This window comes from Sorex araneus, chromosome 5 (assembly GCF_027595985.1).
Source record: "Sorex araneus isolate mSorAra2 chromosome 5, mSorAra2.pri, whole genome shotgun sequence".
NCBI lineage: Eukaryota > Metazoa > Chordata > Mammalia > Eulipotyphla > Soricidae > Sorex > Sorex araneus.
In genome coordinates this window covers 53,387,137-53,411,877 of record NC_073306.1, presented here as the reverse complement: position 1 = coordinate 53,411,877, position 24,741 = coordinate 53,387,137, and the positions used below count along the sequence as shown (strand labels likewise).

Below are 24,741 nucleotides of genomic sequence, written 5' to 3'. Positions count from 1 at the left end.
AAACCACATGGGGAGCATAAGAAAGAGAATCAACTTGTTTTCAGATTCTAGGATTATAGTGCACTCAATCATGTGCCATATTGCCTTCTGTAAAATTCCAGTACATAAGAATGCAGTATGGTTGGGGACTGGAACAACAGCACAGCGGGTAGGGCGTTTGCCTTGCATGCGGCTGACCTGGGTTCGAATCCCAGCATCCCATCTGGTCCCCCGAGCACCGCCAGGAGTAATTCCTGAGTGCATGAGCCAGGAGTGACCCCTGTGCATCGCTGGGTATGACCCAAAAAGAAAAAAAAATGGCAGTATGGCAACAACTGAGGGAAACATAATCCTAGATATGTAGCAATGGCACTTGACTAGTACCAGCATGCTGTGATATGAATTGTAAGTTCTAAGACATTTATCAAATTACTTATCCTTTGTCAAGCCTCAGTTTCTGAAATCAAGGAAGGAGAGGAAATGATACTGAACATTCATGGTTGTAAGAACCATTACCAACAACAGACAGAGGAGGAGATGACACAGGCTGGAGAACATGTGTACCTCCCACGAAGGAACTCTAGAAAGCAACTGCACGTTTTGCAACCCAGTGTTACTGGAAAGACAGGTTCTGCCGAAATCACCCTCATCTGTAGTCAGTAATGTGAAAAGCGGCGATCTTTCCACCAACAATACTTAGTACTTATTATATGCCAAATATTGAACTAGGAACTTTACAATCTCATTTAATCTTACTATTATAGTAAAAAATTGTATGATATGATTTTACTTTATGGATTACAAAACTCCCTAAGCTTAAAGAGGTTATGAATCTAAGATTATAATAACTGTAAGGTACAGAGTAAGAATTTAAATTAAAATTTTAAGGTGTAACTATGCTTGCTGCTCCCAGACTTACAACTGCCCTTACGGATAATGCTGATCTCTTTTTTAAGATGAACTATGTTCCTTAAAGGCAGAAGAATCAACTTTTTCAAGTCCCACCAAACTCACCTACCTCTGACGGGTATTCAAAGATATCTGTAGCATGATCGAATTTTGCATTTTCACAGTGAAGCATGATGATGAATTGCGGTGAGAAAGAGCTCACACGTTAAAGGACATATTTCAAACACAAGTACCTTGGTAATGGTAACAGAGAAAACAGATGGTACATGGCAGTGTAATGACTGTAAAATAGAAGACAATGAACACTAACCAGGACTTCTTTGGTCTCTTGTACTGTCCTGCCCTAGATTTGACAGGCTGTGGAGATTAAACAGTAATGGAAAATTTAAAGAGAGAGAAATCAAATCGTTTCTCAGAGCTAATCAGTTTTGAACACTTTGGGCCACAACTATACTATCATTTTCACAGAGGATAGACTTATATTATGTTTTTGAGTCTGGATTTAATAAAATGTGATATAAGTACTCATTTAATATTAACAAAGTAATATTCAAGAAAGCTGGTTGCCCATAACAGTAAGTTCACAGTGAAATTTAATCAGATTTTCTTATATTGGATGGGACCGTATCAAGCTCATTTCAGCCTAGTCTTTTTGTCCCCTCCACAGGAGAATGTGTACTTTTAATAAGGGATGGTTCTTTACATATGAAGATACTTTATGTGCTAAAAATATATTCTCCCCTTTCCATTGCCCCAAAAACACTTCTGGGAAGAATGTGTAGTGAGGGGAGAATATACCTCTTGGAGATTTCTGGTTTTACTCCTTCCTCTCTTCTTACCGTTACTAGACATCGACACATGTTTGCGTAAGCCACAGAGAAACTCGGTTCATCAATAGCCTTCTCAAAAACCAGGTCAATAACTCCTTTTAGCCGTTCCTCTGTGTCGACAGTAAGTCCTGAAACTTGCTTCATCAGTTGGTTGAACATCTGTGGTGTCAATTTATTTAAGATACTTCGAACTTTTCTAAAAAGTTCCTGGAAGGGTAAAAAAATAAATAAATAAAAAAGCATTAGTTATGTAGTTACTGCAGCACATGATGCTTTTTCTAAGTGTGGTATTTTTCTTATAATTTATGAATTCAACTTCCACAAAAATAAATACATCTAAAAGACAACCTCTTTTTCACTACAGCTGAAAATTATGAACTAGGAATATAAACACTTTACCAGTGGCTATATCATGCTACAGTTTTTATTTTTGTTTTACTTGAGATATTATCGATTTATCTGGGACATTTCTGTGGGAAGCTCAGAAATTTCTGAGGGTGTAGTGCAAAAAGATAGATTTTAGTATACACTTCTCAAATACAGTCAACAGCTACATGTGAAAATGCTCTTTACCACTGATCAGGGATATAACATTAAGAACACAATGAGGCTCCTATACCTGTGAGAGTGGCTTACATTAAAATGACAAATGTTTTAGAAGGGGTGGAGGAAAAAACCTCTTACGCATTAATGGTGAGAGTGTTAAGATGGTGCAATCATTTTGGAAAATGCTATGAACCCTCTCTCAAGAAGCTAAAGATAGGCGAGATGAGGGGCAGACATAGAACAGGTGGTAGAGAATGTGCCTTATTAGATCCTGGGACCCCATATGATTCCTGAGCCCCACCAGGCATGATCCCTACGCAAAGTACCAGGAGTAATTCCTGAGCATCACCAAATGTGGCCCAAACAAACAACAATACATATATAAAGGAAAAGCAAAGAAGAGAGGACATATAGTCGAGATGTCTCAATGGAAAAATTCAGAAACACTAAAGATTTTATCAGCCCTGAAAAACAACCTATTAGTAAGTGTGTGAAGACCAAATTCAATCCTCAACATTGCAAACAACAAAAACAGGAACAAGGTTGAGTCAGAGTGAGAATACAGCAGGGAGGGCTCTTGCCTTGCATGTGGCTGACCCAGGTTTGATTCCTGACATCCCATATAGTCTTCCAAGATGTCTAGGAGTGATACCTGAGTGCAGGGTGAGGAGTAGCCTCTGAGCAATGCTGGGTGTGGCTCAAATTCCCAAACAAAAACAACAAGGGGGTGCTGGAGTGATAGCACAGTGGGTAGGGCATTTGCCTTGCACGTGGCCGACCCAGGTTCAATTCCCAGCATCCCATATGGTCCCCTGAGCACCGCCAGGAGTAATTCCTGAGTGCAGAGCCAAGAGTAACCCCTGTGCATCGCCAGGTGTGACCCAAAAAGAAAAAAAAACAAAAAAAAAAACAAGGGGCTGAGATACTACTCAGTGGCAGACCATGTACTTACTCCATGTTAGCCAAGCAATGCCAGAAGGAACCTGGCATATTTCTTCATTTAATTGGCATAATGACCCTGAGAGGTAGGTAATATTAGCATCTTTCATTTTACTGCCAAGATTCAGTACAAATAAGTCTAGATCCCAAGAGGCAGAACGAAGGTTAAGGCACTTCCCTAGCATGTGGCCATGACACTGGTTTGGATACTGGCACCACATACAGAACTGAGTTCTGCTAGGCAACCCTGACACTGAGCACAGAGCTAGTCATAGCCCCTGGGCACTGCCAGGTCTGCCCTCTCCCACACAAGAACTAATCTAAGAGTCAGCACTTTGTCTCCTTCAGAGGTGAAATCTTGACTACTACAGTGAATTCTTGTAAGATTTAAGATATACAAGAATCACACATTCAAAGTCAGTATGCAATCTGTATGTATAGGTGCAAATTTCAAGAAGAAACTCTAGTGAATGTTCAGTCTGAAAACAAATATTAGCTTTCCACTGCTGCACAAGCATGATCCCAGAGGCCAGTTAAACTACTCTGGGCACCAGCAGCTTGCAGAAATGTCTCTAGACTATGAGCTGAGTCACTGCCCCATGCTAACCAGGAGGGGAAGGGTTTTTCTCTCTTGGCTCTTCCTTTCCAGGCACAGCATGGCGACCACCATTTTATGAGCAGAAAAAGGAGGTACGAACCTGCACCAACGGGATGCTCGGGAGATCCTGGGATGGGAGTGGTACCGGCCCCGCCCTCCGCTGAGATTTAAGTGCAGTGGCCACACGTGTGTGGCCTTTCCTCTGCTGCAAGAGCATGATCCCAGAGGCCAGCTAAACTACTTTGGGCACCTGCAGCTTGCAGAAATGTCTCTAGACTGTGAACTGAGCCACTGCCCCATGATATACCAGGAGGGGAAGGGTTTTTCTCTCTTGGCTTTTCCATTTTATGAGCACCACAAAAGGGAAGTAAAAGCTTGCAGTGATGCAATTTCTGGCAGAAATTTCCCTGGACTTAGTTTCTAAAATACAGAAATCCAAAACCAACCTCATATCTCTTAATTGTCAGCAATGGAAAACATTATCAAATGGTTCCTTTTCAACAGGTCTGACTTTGGAGGGAAACTCCAAACAATAATAGTGAGTTTTTTGTTGAAAGATTGAAGGTAATCAAAATAAAGTGAAATCTATCAGCTACACAGGCGGGGTGAGGGGGTGAGCGGGAGGTACTGGGGCTCCTGGTGGTGAAATATGTGAATTGGTGAAGGGATGGGTGTTGAGCATTGTATAACAGAGACTTAAGCCTGAAAGCTCTGTAACTTTCCACATGGTGATTCAATAAAAAGAAAACTAAAAAAAACCCCAAATATTAAAAGGGGAACTAATGTTGTGTATACAGCAAAACATAAATAAAGGGACAAGGAAGATAGTACAATGGGTGGGGTGCTTCCCTGGCATGTTCAACCCAAGTTCAATCCCCAGCACCCTTTATGGTCTCCTGAAACCGCCAAGAGGGATCCCTGAGTGCACAGCCAGAAGTAAGCCCTGAACACCATGGGGTATGCCCCAAAACCAAACACAAAACTACAAAACAAATAAAATTTTTTCATCATTTGACATAAGGAATTTAAAGGAATTCAGTTTACATTAAGGAGGTCTGTGCACAAGGGAAAAAAAAAGCTGCAATATTTCACTTTTATTTCAAAAGAAGGTCAAATAATCGGGGCTGGAGTGATAGCACAGTGGGTAGGGCGTTTGCCTTGCACATGGCCAACCCGGGTTTGATTCCCAGCATCCCATATGGTCCCCTGAGCACTGCCAGGGGTAATTCCTGAGTGCAGAGCCAGGAGTAACCCCTGTGCATCACCAGGTGTGACCTTCCCCCCAAAAAAAAACCATAAAAAGAAAACTCATAAAAAAATGTCAAATAAGACAGGTTCCCACACTCTAAATAAAGCACTGGTATCATAAAGCAATGACTACAAAAATAAAAAAATTCTTAAAAAGGCAAAAATTTACTACACTAAAAGTTTAATTACTGAGCATCTAAACACACACTTTTTAAGATATAAAAATGATCTGTGCCTCAGCGGGTAGGGCATTTGCCTTGCACGCAGCCGACCCGGGTTCGATCCCCGGCATCCCATATGGTCCCCCAAGCACTGCCAGGAGTAATTCTTGAGTGCAAAGCCAGGAGTAACCCCTGAGCATCGCTGGGTGTGACCCGAAAAAAAAAAAGATCTGTGCCTGAATTATAAAAGTTCATGTCATATGAATTCTCTAGAAAAAACTCTTCTTTGAAGAAACACACAGAATATAATTTTGTTGCTGCTGCTTTGGGGTCTCCTTGCAGCGGTGCTCAGAGGACTGTGTGGTACCAGGGCTACAACCTAGGTTTCCTCTCAGGCCCCAGAAAGCAACTGTAAGAAAAAAATAGGCTGCCTGGCATCCAGGATAGCTGCTAGAATAATGCTTTTAGTAAGAAAAAAATGGAGCGACAGCATAGCGGGTTTGCAAGAGGCCAAACCGGGTTCTATTCCTTTGTCCCTCTTGGAGAGCCCGGCAAGCTACTGAGAGTATCTCACCCGCATGGCAGAGCCTGGCAAGCTACCTGTGGCATATTCGATATTCGAAAAACAGTAACAAGTCTCACAATGGAGATGTTACTGGTGTACTGGTGCCTGGTTGAGCAAATTGATGAACAGCGAAGACAGTGCTACAGTGCTGCAGTAAGAAAAAATTATTGAAAATCTTAACCTAGGGGCTGAAGTGATAGTATATCTGCCATGCATGTGGCCAACCAAGATTCAATTCCTGGCATTCCATATTGTCCCCTGAGCACCGCCAGGAATAATTCCCACGTATAACGCCAGGATATGGTCCTCAAATAAACAAACAAAATTTTAGCCTAAGATCCCTACAAATATCAATCAAGAGGATAAATGGTAAGTAAAACTAAATCAAAATAGTGGAATAACTCTAGCATTTTTTTTCTACTCTTACCTGGGTCTTAATGTTTTCAGGATCCTCAGCTTGGCTGTCTCGTTTCTGGCTGGGCTTCCAGGCATTCTCTGCCTTCTTCAGGTGGACGTCCTCTTTCACAGAGACTGTGATGATCTTTCTGGGTTCTCTTCTCTGGCCAGGTTGCGATCTCCGTGGTCCAACGTTCAACAGCTAGGACAAGAATACTCTTTATTATACCTACACTGAGTACTTACACTGTATTGTCTTTGCTGTGCTGCTCAAGTCAAGCCTGATGATCACACCACACACTCCTCGAGGCAAAGACGGGCATTCAGTAGTACGCTATTAGAAATGATCTTCTTAGATGAGCAGCAAGTAAGCGAATGAGATAAGCCAGCAACAGAATTTAATATTCTGCATTGCTACTGATGTTTTTGGTGTGGCAGGGATCAAACCCAAGGTACGTAAGGCATACACTCTTAATACTACCCTACACCCTGAGAAGGAAAATTACGTTTGGCAGTTAATTTTCCTAACAATGAAAGACTTCCCCAAGCTAAAACTAGTTGTTTAATGTTGCACTGGTCAAATAATTACAACTGAGAGCAGTAACCGTAAGGTATACACATGCTTCAAAAATTAGGTTTATTTGACGAGACAGGAATGGCACCTGCCTGCACGTGGCAGACCTGGGTTTGGTCCCTAGCATCTGATATGGTTCGGAGTCAACCAGGAATCACCCCTGAGCACAGGGCTGGGAGTAAGCCCTCAGCACCACCTGGCGTGGCCTCCAAGCAAGACAAAACAAAGTAGGTTTCTAAACATGTTTTGCAAAATGGAAATTTAACATTATGAAAAATTTTTGAAGCATAGATCCAAATCTTTCTTAGACCTTGACTTATCCCTCTAAATGTGCTGGACAGAAACCCTACCATGTCTTGTTTTCATTAAGAACAGTCAAGAAACTGCTCCTTGAAAATAGGTTTTCTTTTCTTTGTCAGCTCAGCTATTTGTTGCTAATCGAGTCCCACTACACTCATTCTATTAAAACCAATGCACAGTGGCTTGTTACACTGTTTATCAAATTAAGTATTGCTTCTGTAAGAACTAATAGAGAATTAAAAGCTATATTCTGTATATGAAATTACTTTAAATGCTTGAAAATATTTTTAACATATTTAACATTTGGGCTGATACTAAGTTCTCTTCTTCCCAGCCCTGCTAAATATATCAATTCCTAAATGCTGAATAAATGTTGCTATTAGATTTCAAGACAAAGAAAAAATACACATAATTTATAGATAACCGTATTTCACTTCATACTCCACTACTACCTTTTTCTTTTTTTGGTTTTTGGGAGTCACACCCGGTGGTGTCATGACTTACTCCTAACTCTGTGCTCCGGGCTTAAATCCTGGCTGTGCTCAGGGGACTATATGAGGTGCCATGGGTCAAACCCAGGTTGGCCATGTACAATGCAAGTGCCCTATCTGCTGTATTATCTCTCCAGCCCCAATATTCCCCTTATAACTCACATAAAGCTTCTAAGAAGTAAAAATTTAAATGTCATGTTTTAATAAAAAAAAAAGACGGGTTCTAAGAAACATAATGTATAGAGTAAGCTGAAAAGATTCAAAGTAGTTTACACATGGCTTGAACTCTAAGACTTAGTCTCCTGCACTTCAACATTTCCCCTAATGAGAAATGGTGTTATCAAGTAAGCATTAGGATCAGAAACTAAATTTCTGAACAATGGGGCCAGGGTAATAGTACAGCAGGTAAGGTTTTTGCCTTCTGTGCGGTCAACCCGGGTCTGATCCCTGGCACACCACGTGGCTCCCTAAGCCTGCCAGGAGTGATCCCTGGGTGCAGAGTCAGGTAAGTCCTGAGCACCACTGGGTGTGGCCCCCAAACAAAACAGAACAGAACAAAAATTTCTGTACGATACTCATTAATCTTTCAAATGTATCTAGTTTTAAGTATGTGGTATTTTTATATGATCTCAAATGATTTGACAAACATTAAAAAACAAAACAACATGGGTCACATAAACCCAGATACATCAGTCATGAAATAAATGATGAAAATAAAAAAGATTTTAAGACTGGGTAAGTACCAGGTGGGAAGTTACTAGACCAGACGGTACCTCTGCTATAAGAGCATTTAATTATACAGAAACTTTAATATGTAGCCTAGAAAAAACAAATTCTGTTACAAAAAATGCCGTGTAACAACTGTTCCCGAGCTTCAGTATCTGGGCCTGAGGCTAGGAGATGACTCAGTGGAGCGACTCATGCGTGCGCTGCATGTTCCATGCACAGCCTTCTGCTGAGCACAGCTGGACATAGCCCCTAGCAATGTTGGGTGTGCCCCTGCTCCCCCCGCAAGAAAAGAAAACATAAAACAGAATTCAGGCTTATCTTACTGACTTATATGAACTAATTAATTTTGCTTTTGGGCCATCCCCGGCAGTGCTCAGAGTTCTACTCCTGACTCTGCACTCAGGGGCTATTCCTGGCAGTGACTTGGGACCATGGACTAAGTCCAGTCTGCAGTGAGCAAGGCCAATGCCCTATCCACTACACTATCTCCCTGGTCCCTGGATTCATTCATTTTAATGTTTCAAAAAAAATTTCAAATAAATTATCACAGGACATTCAACTTAAGCCATACATCTACACATTCATATCTGTCAAAAAACGTTGCTAATCATAATAAAAGGTAATAATGCCAAGCTAATATGATCCATAATATGTGTAATTTGGAAATGTAATTTTAATAATGTTTGAAATAAACGTCCAGTTCCAAGAAGTACTATGTATACCAATGATTGAGCTTTAGAGATTGGGGCTGAGGAGAGAGTGCTGCAAAGGACTGGAGCACATGTTTTGCCACTGGAGCCCAGGTTCAAGCTCCAGCACCGCATAATGCCCTAAGCATAAATGGAGTAATCCCCAAGCACTGTAGTGGGAGCAAGGTCCTGAGCACCACTAGTTGTTGGCCCTCAAACAAAACAAACTAATTTACAAAACAGATTTATGCCACATGCTCCTTTTCCTTCCCTATTGGTGATATGAAAAGTAGTAATAAATTAGTAACAGATGTTGGTCCAGGATTACAAAGAAAAAAGCTGAAAATAAAACCCATGTGTAAATTCCCGAGACATATCCAAAAATTGTATTATATCTCTGGATATAATTAAGATGTTATTGACAAATACTTATCGAAGCTTACTGAGTTCTCAATAGAAATGCTTAACATGATTAATTAATGTCTAATGTTCTCATGCTTACACTCTGAATAAATTCACTGTCTGGAACATCAATGCCTGGAAGGACTACGGTGCTCTGGAGAAAAAGGCATACTCGAAGACGAAAGAAATGGACTCATAAGTCTAATACTGTAACTGATAAGTGAAGTTACTGTAAACAAACCTCAATTTTGTTGAACTTAAACTTCATCATATATATATACGTACATATATATATATACACACACACATATATGTATGTATATATATACACACACATATATATACACACACACATATAAATTTGTCCCACCTACAAGAGTTGTAAGGATTATGGGACACAAGGCAGGTAAGAGGACCTGAAAAGCAGACAATGTAGGGGGCTGGAGAGATAGTACAGCGGGTAGGGTGCTTGCCTTGCACGTGGCTGACCCGGGTTTCATCTCTGGCATCCTGTATGGTCCCCCAAGCACCACCAGGAGCAATTCCTTAGCACAGAGCCAGGAGTAACCCCTGAGCATCTCTGGGTGTGACCCAAAAACTAAAAAACAAACAAACAAAACAAAACTAGGCAATGTATCATCATCAATACCAAAACAAAAATGAACTTTTAAGCTGCAGATGGTATAAAATCGTTAACAATTTCATTTCCTCTTTGTGTGTGAGAAAAAAGTTAACACAAATCGTTGATTTACAGTATCCTCCAAAAGTTGTAATATACCAAGACTGACCTATTTACTGAACACAAATCTTAAGAATCTGTACTTAGTATGAAAAAAGAAACAGAGTCTGGTTTCCTTTCTTGAAGATAATCTTGATTGAGAGCTAGAAAACAAACTGAAGGTATAATGTGCTCAAAATCTACAAATGTCCAAACTCTAGCATCAAAATTTGAGTCTGGGGGGCTGGAGTGATAGTACAGTGGTTAAGGCACTTGCCTTGTCTGTAGCTGACCCAGGTTTGACCCTCGGCATCCCATATAGTTCCCTCAGCCTGCTAGTAGTGACCCCTGAGTGCAGAAAAGGGTTAATCACTGAGTACCACCTGGTGTGGTCCTCAAACAAAAACAAAAATATTGGGGATTGATAAACAGGTGGCTTTTTAAAAAACTCATTTTTAGGCAAACTGAAAGTTCCAATATTTTACCCATTCCATTTTATTTTTCTTAAATGTACTAAGTAATGATACTCATCTCTTTTAGAATTTGATATACATTTGGTTCTATCTCATTCAGAGACTAAACCTGAAACTTCTCTGCTTATCTGGGTAATCAAACAAGTAAAATAGGATTAATATTCCTTCTAGGAAAATATTCATCCAATATTCATTCTAGCAAACAGAAGGAAAGGAAGAAAAGCCAGGGATTAACTCAAAAGGCTGGAGTGCATCTTTCGTTTACCCAGGTCTAATCCCTAGTGCCACACAGTCCCCCACAGCACCACCAGGAGGGACCTCCAACCAAGCACTGAGCCAGCCGTCCTCAAACCCTGCCAGGTGTGACCCTCCCCGAGGGGGGGGGATGCCCCGTCTTAAAATAAGGGATGGATAAATAATATAATTTCAGGAAATCTCTTTACTCCTAGGACTTCAATAGGTCAGCTAAACTCAAAGTTAGCTAAAATGGAATAAATGTCAAACTGTGTCCAGGAATACAGACCCTTTCACAATACATTCTTTTGAAACACTTTCTGTGATTTTTGTCAACAAATTACTACCATAACGGCAAAGTAATTTTATACTTAAGCACTCAGAAAAATGATGCTGCTTGAAAAATCTCATTATTATTTCACCTGATTTTTAAAAAATTTCTTTGTATTAAAAAATATAAATCATAGCTATTTAAGCCATATTATAAAGCATTACTAAGATATATTAATTAGTATCTTTGGGTGGTAATAATTTGTAAGCTATTTTTTAAAGAAAATATGATTAAAAGAACCAGGAGCTTTGAAGAATAGGGTTGCTACTTATTTTTTGTAACAAACAGCACTATTTATTGTTTCTATAGATGTCTGATATATATGTCCTACAAAATTCCCATTTTTATCTACACAAACATACCAAATTAAGTGGAGGGCGTTAGTTATGAATGATGAGATTATAAGAATAATTATATGCTTTAAAGCTTTACAAAATCAGTATTACCATGATAAATCACAATTTCAATTAAAAATCAGCTTGTGAAACATGTGAAACATTTTAACAAAATGTATTAAATAAAGCTGAACTTTTCTGGAGGCAATACTAATTCAAAATAATTACTTTCACCGAGCAAAAATACTAACTCATTTGATTGATGTATGTAGGCGTTTAGATTAATGAGCATTTTTTGTGATAATGGCTTTCAAATTCATTTTTATAATTTTCATATTTTATGACAGTGCATCATCAATTCACATTTCCTTTTGCTATCCCTTATTATAAGAGAATGGCAAGCGGATAATTAAAAAGTGACAATACACACTGGTAGAGAAGGTTTGGCAATGCAAACCTACTCAATAACATGAACAAAGCTGATATGATAATCAAAAGTTGCTGTTACAGAATAATCAAAATGGCATCAACATTACTTCAAATGCTTGGGAAAACGTAAACCAGAACCAAAATTAAAATTTAAACAACGTAAATTAAAGTAATCAAAAAGGGGAATAGTGCTAAGAAGACAAACTATAAAATGGTTTCTAGAAAGCTGCTTTCTAAGACTTTATGTTGACGCAATGCAAACTTTAGAAACATTTTAATTTTGTGTTTAGAGGAAGTAAAGGTTAAATTTCAAACCTGTGTGAGGACAAACTAGTACACACAGGACCTTAAGACGGTAAACTTAGTAACAAACTTCAAATTAATAAAATTTTCGGTAGTTTTTACAAAAGCCTCCAAAATAATGCAGGTGTTAAAGTATTTTCAATCAGTGCTAGATTGCAGGAAAATAATCAACTAACTGAAACATCTACACAGTGACATCTGTTTGCTTTCAGATGGTGTAGAGTCTTATTTCAAAGCAGGTTTCAAAAGTTGCCATTCCAGAAACAAAAAGGTGATGGGAAAATAAGAAAGTGCCACTTATGTAACATTTTTACATGCAAAAATAAAATGGTATTAACAGGGTGATCTGCAAATGTTCATCAAACCCCAAGGTCCTCCTATACTTTAAAGTATTCTCTGTGCCATTTCACCTGGGAAGAGGAGGTATGAGAACCATTGGCAACTTTCCTCCATGCTTTCTGCAAGTCTACAAAGCACGGAGTAGGCGAGCCTGCCCTACCCTGCACAGTGCAGCGCCCCGGCGTAACTCCATTGGTGATGTCACTTCCACCGCTGAAGAGCCTGCCACTGGGGGTGTGAAAGGCAATAAGCAATTTACCAGCACTGCACTCTCTAATATAGGTCATCTGTACATATTTTGACTTCACAGCCTATCGCAAGCGAGGAGAGCAAAACAGAAAATATTATAACACCAGAGATTATTGTTTAAAAAAAAAAAAAGGATTCAGCGCACCCCTAGAGGCAGGCTCTTCAGGGGCGGGTGCGACATCGCCAGTGGAGTGCAAGCTGGGGCTTTGCTCTGTTCCAGAATTGGCAATCCATGCCTGCTCTGCACTTTACAGATCTGTAGAAACAAAGACAAAGAGGTGACCGTTAGCTGAAGGCCATCGGAGATCTCTAGGAAATCAGGACACCTCACACAAAGTAGTCTTATTCAAGGTTGGCTCTATTTTAAACCCATTTGCAGGTCATTTTCAACTGAAAAACTAAGGGGGGAAAAAAACAAGACCAAATTAATGCAGACCAGCTTTTTTTCAAATAAAAACAACTCAAGTGTGTTCTTTATTTGTTTTAATGTTAATATGGAAAAGATAGTCTTTGCCTCTTCTAATTCTTCTTCTTGGTTAGAGGATTCAATGGATAAATGATGCTGCCTTTAGACAGGGTGTCACCAGAGTCTATGACACTTTCTAATTAATTGGGTTGTAGGGAACTTGCACTTACAGGTACACCTCTTCCACCAGGGGTTTGCCTTCCAAAGTCTGCAAAGGCTGGAGTAAAGTCTGGTCCCCGAGGCAAAATCCGAGGATCTAGAGTTCGCATTGGCAATTTGGGTTGGTTAATCTGCAATAAAGAAAAGAGAAACTTAATACAAAGTTCAGCACCACAAAGAAAACAACAACAAAAAAAAGAAATTGAAGACTGAAAAGTTGTGAAACCTGAGAAGGTAAACACTGACTTCCAGCACAATACAACTCAAATCTAATCCTGGGTAGTTAGCTTCTACTGGGTTAGTCTTTTTTGTTCTCAGGTCAACATTTTTTTTTAAATTTTGATTCAGGGTACTAATTAGTTCTAAAATTCCCAAGAGGAGGACTGACACAATCAGTAAACACGGTCATTAGATACTTAATACCTACAGAATGATACAAGAAAAATTCTACTGAGATCTTATGCATTATTGACAAATATTACAATTTTCCGTAGGATATTCACAGGATATCTGAGCATCTGTCTTGAATTATGGTTCGTAACAATTATTTTGAGTTGGAGATCAGGTCTCAAAAGGAAATATTACAAGTCTTACTTTGCATTGCGTATAGCCAACTTTGGTTCAACCTTGGCATTGTTCCCTGTAGCACCTCCAGGAATAATCCATGAGCATGGAACCAGCAGTAAGTACTAAGCAGTGCTGGGTGCTGGCTCCCAAAACAGAAACAAACAAAATTTTGTCAAGCTGTTCACTTCTGTTCTTATAGGCATATAATGTGATTCGGGAGACTCAACAAAGCTAAAACTAAATAGCTCAGTATGAAATCAGCTAGCAACTGGCCCAAGTAAGAAAGGATATTAGTGGGGCAACAGAAGAAAAAAAAAATTTTCTGTCTTTTTGGATTGTACCAGAATGAAGAATGGGGGTGGAGGGTGGGAATTCTGGGGGACAGACCATGTGGTTTTGGGATCCGATGGGGATCAGCGACAGGTAAGGCAAGTAACCTCACCCCCTATACTATCTCTATGTGGCCCTGAGAAATATTCTAGGACAATCTAATTCAGTGGATATTATATTGCCCTCTGAAGCACTGAAGTCGGTCTAAGTAATCACCACCACTATTCAGCTGACATTAAATACCTAAAAGAGAAGACTTTGGTATCAAGAGAATTAAGACCTGTAGCTGAGCCATGAAAGAGTTAACAACAGAAACATGGTTTAGATGACTGGCTGCTATCAATCTCAGGAAGATGTGATTCTCAGGTCACAGAGATAGTACAGGGATTAAGGTAAGTGCCCTGCATGCAGTCCACCCTGGCTCAATTTCACACCACATGATCTCCCCAACATCACAGGGTGCAGTCCTGTCGGCCTCTGAGCTGTCTAGGGTGACCCCTGGCACTGAAAGACCTTCACAGTAGCACTGTGTCCTTGGGTCTTTTACTGAATTGTTGGCCCAGTTGATTGAGAATCACTGGCAGGGGATCCTAGGCCTCCCGAGCACTACCCAGGAAACCACCCCCTCAAGCCCCCCCAATAAAAAATAGGCCTTATCCTATAAGTTACCCTCCACATTTATTTATTTATTTTTTTGCTTTGGGGGTCACATCTGATGATGCTCAGGGGTTATTCCTGGCTCTGTGCTCAGAAATTACTCCTGGTGGTGATCAGGGGACCTTATGGGATGCTGGGGATTGAACCCATGTTGGCCACATGCAAGGCAAATGCCTTATGTGCTGTACTATCACTCCAGCTCCACCCTCAGTATTTTTAACTGGAAACTTATAGTTGCTCTTCAAAGCAGACTTCAAGTTTAGTTACTATCTCTGATCCATCTTTTATTATTATTATTTTTTTACTAGTGAATCACTGTGAGGGAACAGTTAAAGATTTACATATTTTCCTACTTGTGTTTCAGTCATACAATGCTCGAGTACCCATCCCTCCACCAGTGCCCATTCTCCACCACTGATGATCCCAGTATCCTTCCCACCGCCCCCACTCCATTCCCCCTACCCCACCCCGCCTCTGTGGCAGGGCATTCCCTTTTATTCACTCTCTTCCTTTTGGGTGTTGTGGTTTGCAGTAGAGGTATTGAGTGGCCATCATATTCAATTTATAGTATACTTTCAGCACATATCTCCCATCCCAAGCGGGTCCTCCAACCACACTTTTTACACATCTTATCTATCCCTTTTACATTTAATAAAAAAGAAATGTAATACTTCTTTTTGCACCATTAAGATAAGAAATAGAGAAAGGATGCCTACCTATTTGCAGAACTAAAATTACTTCTACAATTAACAGGAAAAGATCGCTAATTAGGGAAATTTTGAGAACAACAGAATTTAAGAATTCTACTACAGAATTAAGCAGATTCCCACTTAAACACCTCCTATGTCTCTGACCTATCTTCAATGCAATACTAATTTCATACTTAAAATTTCAGAATAGTGAGGAAAGAACTATGCATTTCTTTAGCCATATTAGTCAATGCCCCCACCCCAAACTTCAACACATCATTAGGAAATTGTCTTAACAGGCAGATGCTTAATTAATACATTTTACCAAATAAGAAGCCCCAAACTGACTTTTATCTATAATAAAGCCAAACCCAACAATGTTTAGGAAAATTATTATTCTTGGAAATTATAAAATTTAATCCAAATACCAGCTGGTCTAACTCTTGCTAAAAATTGCTCAAACTTCATGCATTTGCACTGAAAAAAAGAAAAAAGTTCCACCATAAATCAGTTTTCTTTAATCATGCAGCTTACTTTGTCAAGAACAACATCACTGATGGGAGGCAGGCCCTCTGGTTTCTGAATACAGGCTGGCATGAACTGGAAGTCCAGTAGAAACTCTCTATCATATTGCTTCTTGCCTTCAGTATCAGAAGGCTTCCAAGAATCTAGAAAGAGGGATGTTTGAAGACAACTGTATATAGAACCACGAATTTATACCCAGTACAAACCGTATCCCAATTAATTAACCTCGATATAAGCAAATGAAATAATGAAATCACGGCTAGTGAGCAATGATCAGAAAATGGCAGGGTGAAAGACATTTAGTGAGGACTGATCCTCACTAAATAAACTATCAAGTCTTTTAAACACCTTAGAAGCAACAAATTTGATAGTATTTTTAGTTTCACAGCAATGGATAACTATTTGAAGTAGAAAGGCAAAGGGGGCACAAGAGCAACTTACAACTAATAATAAAAGTTTAACAACAAATAACATTTAAGATTGTGAAAATTGGAACACCTACATATAAAATTCCTCAGCCTCTAAGTAGTATCTGCTTGCTGATTGGGTCAAGTAAAGTAGAATGCACATTCCCAAACAATAACTGTACTCTTAGCTAATATTTTCAATATAAATTTAAAATTAGTTTCTTGCTGCACTATTCTGCTGGTTATGACTTCTCAAAGTCCATATTATATAAAATGTTTATAAAACAACAACTTTTTAAAAAATTAACAAAATTCTCTTATTAGGCCCCCATATCACTTCTGACGGCATCCTAGACTCTTCCTTGTATTAGTGATTCTTATGCACAAGTCAGTTATAGTCTGATCTTTGATAATTCTGCAAATACCTTCAACTAAATCTTTTATTTTAAAAAATATTTTTAAAAAGTTTATTGGGATCTAGTCTTCCATATCCCTCAAAATCAACCACAGTTCACAGAGTATTGGACAGGAGGTTTAATGCATTTAATCTACCTCAAGATGCAATATCCTCCAGGATTTATCATATATTTCACAGGCATTTCCCATACTGCAGGAGTTCAACAACTCAGACATAAGGCTTGTGATTATTAGAGTCCAGTCCTACAAAACAATTTCTGTCAACAAACTGAGTTCAAGGCTTGTGTCATGATGAATATTATCTCAAAGGACATGATCATGGAGCGGGAAGATAGTACAGGGGTTAAGGCAAGTGCCTTGCATGTGGCTGACTCTGGCTCAAATCCCACCACCATATGTGGTCCTCAGAGTGTTGCCAACATTCACTCCTAAGCAGAGCCAGGAAAAGCCTCTAAGCCCCAGTGGGGGTGGCCCCAAAACAAAACAACATAAAGAAGTTAAAGAAAACAACATGATCATATCTGAAACAGAACGCTTTCAATTAAAATGAATAAAATAAGTTCCAGTCTAGTACTGAATGACACTCTTTGCTAGCTTCAGTTCCAATGTCTGTAAAGGCTGAATTCTTTTTTTTTAAATTCTGAATGTTAATTTTATTATTTTTATCCCCCCCCCCCATTTTTTTGAGTCACCATGAGATACAGTTACAAAGCTTTCATGTTTGAGCTTTGGTCATACAAAGGCAGAATTCTTGACTGGTATACACAATTATCATTTCCACTCACACAGCATACTCTGGGTGCACTAATCTATTCTGCACATACTATACTATCTTTGACCCTTTCTTCCATTTACAAGGAAGCAACATTTTGCAATACAGTGAAGTGAAGAAAGGAAAAGGTACATAGGAGGAGAGTGACAAGCTTACCTGGTTTAAATGGGAATGTGGCCCCTTCACCAGAACTATCAGTGGAGCCTGAATTAGCATCTATTCCTTCACCCTCAGAAACACTCTCAGCACCATTATGCACAGGCTCGGCTTCCTCTCCGTTTTCTTCCACAGCTTTCACTTTTTTCGGATCAGAGGGGTCTCTGTCAGGATGAAACCCTTGGCTCATTTTATCATTTTCAGATTCAAGTACTTTGTCACCTGAAAGCTCCTCTTCAGCTTTAGGCTAAAACATAAATTAAACACAGAGATTTTATTTTGTTTTCACTACCTGTAATACACAAGTAAATACAATATATACCTATTTTCTAAAGCGACAGCACTGCGGGGAGGGCGTTTGCCTTGCACGCAGCCGACCCGGGTTCGATTCCTCCGCCTCTCACGGAGAGCCCGGCAAGCTACCGAGAGTATCCCGCCTGCACAGCAGAGTCTGGCAAGCTAGCCGTGGCATGTTCGATATGCCAAAAACAGTAACAACAAGTCTCACAATGGAGATGTTACTGGTGCTCGATCGAGCTAATAGATGAACAACAGGCTGACAGTGCTACAGTGCTACCTATTTTCCCCAAAAGCACAGGAAGTCACTCAAGAATGTCTTTGTTAGGGGCAGAAGTGATAGCACAACGGATAAGGCTTTTGCCTTGCATGCAGCCGACCCGGGTTCAATTCCCGGCATCCCACATGGTCCTCCGAGCAATGCCAGGAGTTATTCCTGAGTGCAGAGCCAGGAGTTAACCCTGTGCATCGCCGAGTGTGACCCAAAAAGCAAAAAAACAAAAACAAAAACAAACAAACAAAAAAAAAACCCCAAAAAACCAAAAAAGAATGTCTGTTCAGCATGTGTACCAGACTAGTAAGTTTTAAACCATGTATCTCTGGCTGAGAATGTGGCTCAGCAGTAAAGCATACACCCTGCATGCCTATGGGCTGGATACCAGGCACCGCCTCAACAGCACCCCCAGCCCAAAGTCACATGTCCTGAGTCCAAGCTGGAGCACGTGCTTTGTACTTGGTGCGTCCTGCCAGGAGTGACCTCTGTGCAATGAGTTGGAAATAGTCCCTGCGCACAACTGGGTGTGGTCACCCCCACCCCTGAAATAAATAAAACCACTACGTTCATTTCAACTCAAGGAATAGAGCAACAATTCAAATAGTTATAGAAATACTTTAGTACTAGTATACTAGTATACTATGACTAGTAACATCTAAATAAACCAAAGATTAAAATAAGAAAATGTTAATCCATGGAGTTTAAGGAATTGAAGTGAATCCCAGTGAGAAATCTGAATCGAGGATCCCTACCCTTGCCACTGAAGAAAAGATACCAGAGGGTTATCTTTTATGTCCTATAGCTGGAAGGAAAATTCAATAATGGTTTCAATACACAAGGCTAATCATCTACCATTTCACAAGGAGACCACTAGGCAGTTAACATCTATTTTGTTTACTGGTTTATAGAATCCTGAGGATGTAATTTTATTGAGTACTGAAATAATTTATGGAAAAATGCTTGCAATATATTCATCTAGAGACAGCTAGGTTCTGGCACAGTCTTCTTAAATGATTAAAATAGAATTAGAGTTATTCATCAGATAATTTATGACCATCTCACTTTCAGATATCAAATATGGATTTTATTTCTTTGGCTTTTGGGGTCACACCTGGAATAACAGGGGTTATTCCTGGTCTTGCACTCAGGAGGTACTCCTGGTAGTGCTTGGAGGACCATATGGGATGCTGGGAATAGAACCCGGGATGGCTGCGTGCAAGGCCAACATGCTACCTGCTATACTATTGCTCCAGTCCCTCAAATATGGATCTAAGAGCCACATAAACACTGAAACTCCCTGTGGCAAAATTAACCATGACCTTTAAGGTAAACATTCTGAAAACAATCCTTAAGAAGAAGCAATCAGAATAAATAGATTTCCCAATGGACAAACTCATGCAAAGGGGGGAAAAAACTGTTGAATTTGCTTAAAAGGACAGCTTCTGAGTGTCACACAGGGCCACTCATTCTGGAGTCACTTGCATCCCCAGGTTGGGGTGTGTAATTGCTCTCCCTTTACTGTACAGGACTTGCTCCTCTCATAGTTCGTAAATACTGCAAACAAACAAAAAGTCCTAGTAGACCAGAGACTAGAGCTGAGGCTGTGCCGCCAGCTGGACTGTGGAGGGAAGGAGAAAGTCTGGAAAGGGCTAGCTTCTCCCCTTTTCAATAAAGTTGCTGGTCAGTGAAAAATAATGCTTATTTTCAATCTTTTTAAATATAAGAAAATACACTGGGACTTTTTGAAGCTGAAAACAAAAAGAACAGACTATTGGATGAAAACAGAGATTACATTAATTGAAAATTCAATTTCTAAGTGGAAAAAGAATTAAAAAACTTGTCCCATGAATGACAAATATAATTGAGAACATAAAGAATCACGGAGGTATGTGAGGCTACATTAAATAATTATGATTTTTTTAACCAGCAGATGAATCTCAATTTAACTATTTTGTATCAAACAGTTCTTCCTTATCAGAAAGTTTATCAGAAAATTTTCAGAAATTTATCATGAAATCAGTTTATCAGAAAATTAGACTGAAGAAAGGCCTTATTGGGTGTTTCCTTCAAAGATGAACTTTTTTTTTTCTTTTTGGGTCACACCTGGCGATGCACAGGGGTTACTCCTGGCTTTGCACTCAGGAATTACTCCTGGCGGTGCTCAGGAGACCATATGGGATGCTGAGATTCGAACCCGGGTCGGCTGCATGCGAGGCAAACTCCCTAGCCACTATGCTATCGCTCCAGCCCCAAAGATGAACCTTTTATCAGCAGCATTTAAGCAATAATTTGGCAGACTAGAGAGATAAAGTGGGTAGAGAACTTGCCTTGCAAGTGTCTGACTCAGGTTCCATCCACAGCATCCCTTATTGTCTCCTGCGCACCGTCAGGAGTAATTCCTGAGCACAGAGTCAAGAGCGGCCCCTGAGCATTACCAGGTATAACTCAAAAACCAAACCAACCCCACAAAAATAATTTTGGGGAAAGATGTCAAGGTGCTAAATTAAATTGCCTTAGGTAGACGGGTTTCAGGGTTGACAACTCTGGGGTTTTCTTGGAAAGGAGATGGGCCGATTCTCCCTCCCCCAGAAAAGCCTAATATTCTCTTGCATTTAAATGGCCCAGCTCGAAAAAGGGACGCTCTTTCACTGTTGGTGGGAATGCCGACTGGTCCAGTCTTTCTGGAAAACAATATGGATATTCCTTCAAAAACTAGAAATTGAGTTTCCATATGAGCCCGCAATACCACTTTTGGGAATATATCCCAAGGGTGCAAAACAGCACAGTAGAAATGACATCTGTACCTATATGTTCATTGCAGCACTGTTCATAATAGCCAGAATCTGGAAACAACCCAAGTGCCTGAGAACAGATGACTGGTTAAAAAAATTTTGGTACAGCTACACAATGGAATACTACGCAGCTGTTAGGAAAGATCATAAATCAAGAAATCACAAAATTCCACGAATTGTCAATTTCTCGAGTGGGCTCAGTAACCTCTCCATTCGTCCTTTCCCTGAGATCTTAGAAGTCTCTCTCGACTCGGCCCTCCCAACGATGTCGCACTGGAGGCTCTTTCAGGGTCAGGGAAATGAGATCCAGCTTGTTAATGAATTTAGCATATGAATACACCATGGGAAGCTTGCTAGGCTGTCCCATGTGGGCAGGAAACTCTCAGAAGCTTGCCAGTTTCTCCCAGAGGGAGAAGTAGGCTACAAGATATTGTGCGGCCGCTTTGTGGCCGCATGCTTCTGGGAACTTGCTTTTAAGTCTCTGGATGTTGGCTGTTGATGGGATTACACACACCTGGGTTCCTCTGCTGGTACCTTCATGCGTGAGGCCTGTCTGAACGTGTGGAGAGGGGCCTCGAGCATGGCTGTGGCTAGGTTCCGGTGGTCTTCAGCCACGGGGAGCTCTGCTCGGGGTGGAGAGGGAAGCTGGAGCCCATCCCCTTGGAGGGGCCCCGGGGAGAGATGAATCATGAAATTTGCTTATAAGTGGATACACATGGTAAGTATCATTCTAAATGAAGTGAAATGAGTCACAAAGAGAGGGACAGACATAGAAGGCAGCACTCATTTGTGGAATATAAAATAACATAACGTGAGACTGACACCCAAGGACAGTAGACACAAGGGTTAGGAGGATTGCTCCATAGTTGGAAGCCTGCCTCATGAGTGAGGGGAGAAGGCAGCTGGAATAGAGAAGGGACCACTAAGAAAATGATAGTTGGAGGGATCAGTTGGGATGGAAGATGTGTGCTAAAAGTAGACAAAGGACCAAACATGATAACCTCTCAGCATCTGTATTGTAAGCCATAATGCCCCAAAGTAGAGAGAGAGTATGGGGAAACTGCCATGAAGGCAGGAGGAGGGTGGGACAGGAGGGGTATACTGGGGAGATTGGTGGTGGGGAATGTGCACTGGTGGAGGGGATGGGTGTTTGATTATTGTGTGATTGAACCCAACATGAAAGCTTGCAACTGTATCTCACGGTGACTCAAGAAGAAATAAATAAACACACAAACAAATAAATAAATGGCCCAGCTCCACAACTAATCTCAAAACGATGCCAAGCCCCTGAATCGTCCCAGGTAGACTGGTTTCTGGACCGAGAACTCTGGGGCCTTCTCATCCTAGCTCCACAGCTCCTGGTGCACATGGCTGATACCTCCAAATTTCACACCCATTAGGAGCACAGCAAATCTGAAGGGAAAGTGCCTAGAAGCCCAACAAGTTCAGTGAGTGAAAACAGTAACACAGAATGCTTAATTAGCATCAACTAGCTCGGTAAATCTTCAGTGTAATTAGTAGCACCATTGTGAGATACAGCAATGACCACACATCAATTTTTATTGATCTATTTTGTTGCTGTTTTTTGTTCATACCCAGAAATATGCAGGGGTTACTTTTGGCTCTCCATTCAGGAATTACTTCTAGTAGTATGCAGGGGACCATCAGGGATGCCAGGGATTGAATCCAGGTCAGCTGTGTGCCAAGGCAAGTGCCCTACCAGCCGTACTATCGCTCCAGCCCTGATCTATTTTTCTGATGGTTCCATTTGCCATGCTGTTTTAACAAGTAATAAGAAATAAATTTGTGCCTTCTATGAAGGTAGGTTTTGGGGGTGGGTGGGAACCTGGGAACACTGGTGGAGGGGAGGTCACACTGGTGGTGGGATTGGTTTTAGAACACTGAGTACCTAAAACTGTATTATGAATAACTTTGCAAATCATGGTGTTCAAATAAAATCCAGAATGTTTTAAAAAAATAACAATCTGGGAGGCTGGAGAGGGAAAAATGCATGTTTTGTGTCTATAAGGTCAAGTTGAATCTTTAGAACCAAAACAAAAAGCTAGAAGTCACATAGATAATTATGTGTGTATTGATAAACTATGCTTAAAAGTTAAACAAACTTCAAGGTAAGTTATTCTTGATTTTATGTAGTTATAAACAATCTATATATTTGTAATGATGCAACAATACAATATATATGCCAAAATGCTGATAACTAGAACGCTTTTCAATTATTAGTAGGGTTGAAGATGCCAGGACCAGGAGGGCCACGCTGGTGGTGCTCATGCTCAGGGATGCTAGAGATTAAACCCCCGGTCTCATACATGCAAAACGTATGATCCACCAATTAAGACACATACTGGTCTCTGGAACATAGGATTTTTTTTTTAAAGACCTAGGAAAATCTAGGTAAAGGAGACCTTCTGAAAATGAAGACAATGGCAACGAATATATTAACAAGACAAGGAATGTCTTTATATTTTTGCACTAAAAGATTCTTTTTATATTTTTACAGTAAATGATTAAGATAAAGTGATTGCTTTCAATATAAAGTCAAAATAAATCTTAAGTACAAAGAATAATATAATGTGAGTTTTAGGAAAATATGATCTGTATGGGGTGGAGCGATAGTACAACGGGTAGGGCATTTGCCTTGCACGTGGCAGACCCAGGTTCAATTCCTCTGCCCCTTTCGGAGAGCCTGGCAAGCTCCCGAGAGCATCTCACCCGGACGGCAGAGCCTGGCAGGCTACCCCGTGGCGTATTCAATATGCCCAAAACAGTAACAAGTCTTACAATGGAGATGTTACTGGTGCCCGCTCGAGCAAATTGATGCAACGGGATGACAGTGACAGTGACATAGTGATGATCTGGAGACCAAATCTGGTACAATCTCCTGTTTCTCTCTAGTGTACATGGTATGGATGGTTTCTACATTTTACAGCATAAGTTAAGAATTTCAAAGAATAATATTTAATGATGTGGCTATCATATAAAATTCAAGTTTTAAAAACAAAGTTTTACAAGAATTCAGCTATGCACATTTATTTGCATAGTCTTTGGCTCCTTCTAATTGACAGCAGCAGAGTTGGAAAGTTGTGACAGTGAAATATAATCCCCAAAGTCCCAACTATGTATCAAATAAACTATCATAGGAGAAGTTTGATAACCTCTGATATGAAGAACAGAATGAGTATCTGAAGGCAGGAGCAAAGGCCAATCCATTTATCATTTAGTAATACCTAGAAATCTACTGAAGGGAAAAATGAGTATGAAGCATGACAGAATAAAACAAAAACTACTTAAATCTAAAGAGAAATCAATTTATGAGGATTTTACAGCCATACCAGAAATCTATGTGAGTCCCCCGTCTCTGGAAGATATTTTATTCTCTGCAGGAGCAACATTTCCTTGTTCAGCAACAAGAAGAGTGTAGCAACTATTTGCACCCCTACAACTTACT

General features: G+C 40.2%; 1 protein-coding gene across 17 annotated transcripts in view; it reads right to left on the bottom strand.

Moving 5' to 3' along the window:
• Positions 1–24,741, bottom strand: part of EIF4G3 (eukaryotic translation initiation factor 4 gamma 3) — a 362,305-nt gene that overhangs the window by 73,126 nt on the left and 264,438 nt on the right. For 12 of the 17 annotated variants that reach the window (XM_055137462.1, XM_055137456.1, XM_055137457.1 and 9 more), the window contains 6 exons: positions 17,913–18,159; positions 16,170–16,303; positions 13,404–13,523; positions 12,913–13,023; positions 6,203–6,373; positions 1,728–1,925 (listed from right to left, as the gene is read on the bottom strand). In XM_055137462.1, coding sequence (XP_054993437.1) covers positions 1,728–1,925; positions 6,203–6,373; positions 12,913–13,023; positions 13,404–13,523; positions 16,170–16,303; positions 17,913–18,159 — 981 coding nt within the window. The remainder of the gene's footprint in view (positions 1–1,727; positions 1,926–6,202; positions 6,374–12,912; positions 13,024–13,403; positions 13,524–16,169; positions 16,304–17,912; positions 18,160–24,741) is intronic. The other 5 variants (XM_055137464.1, XM_055137467.1, XM_055137463.1 and 2 more) reach the window with 1 other exon arrangement.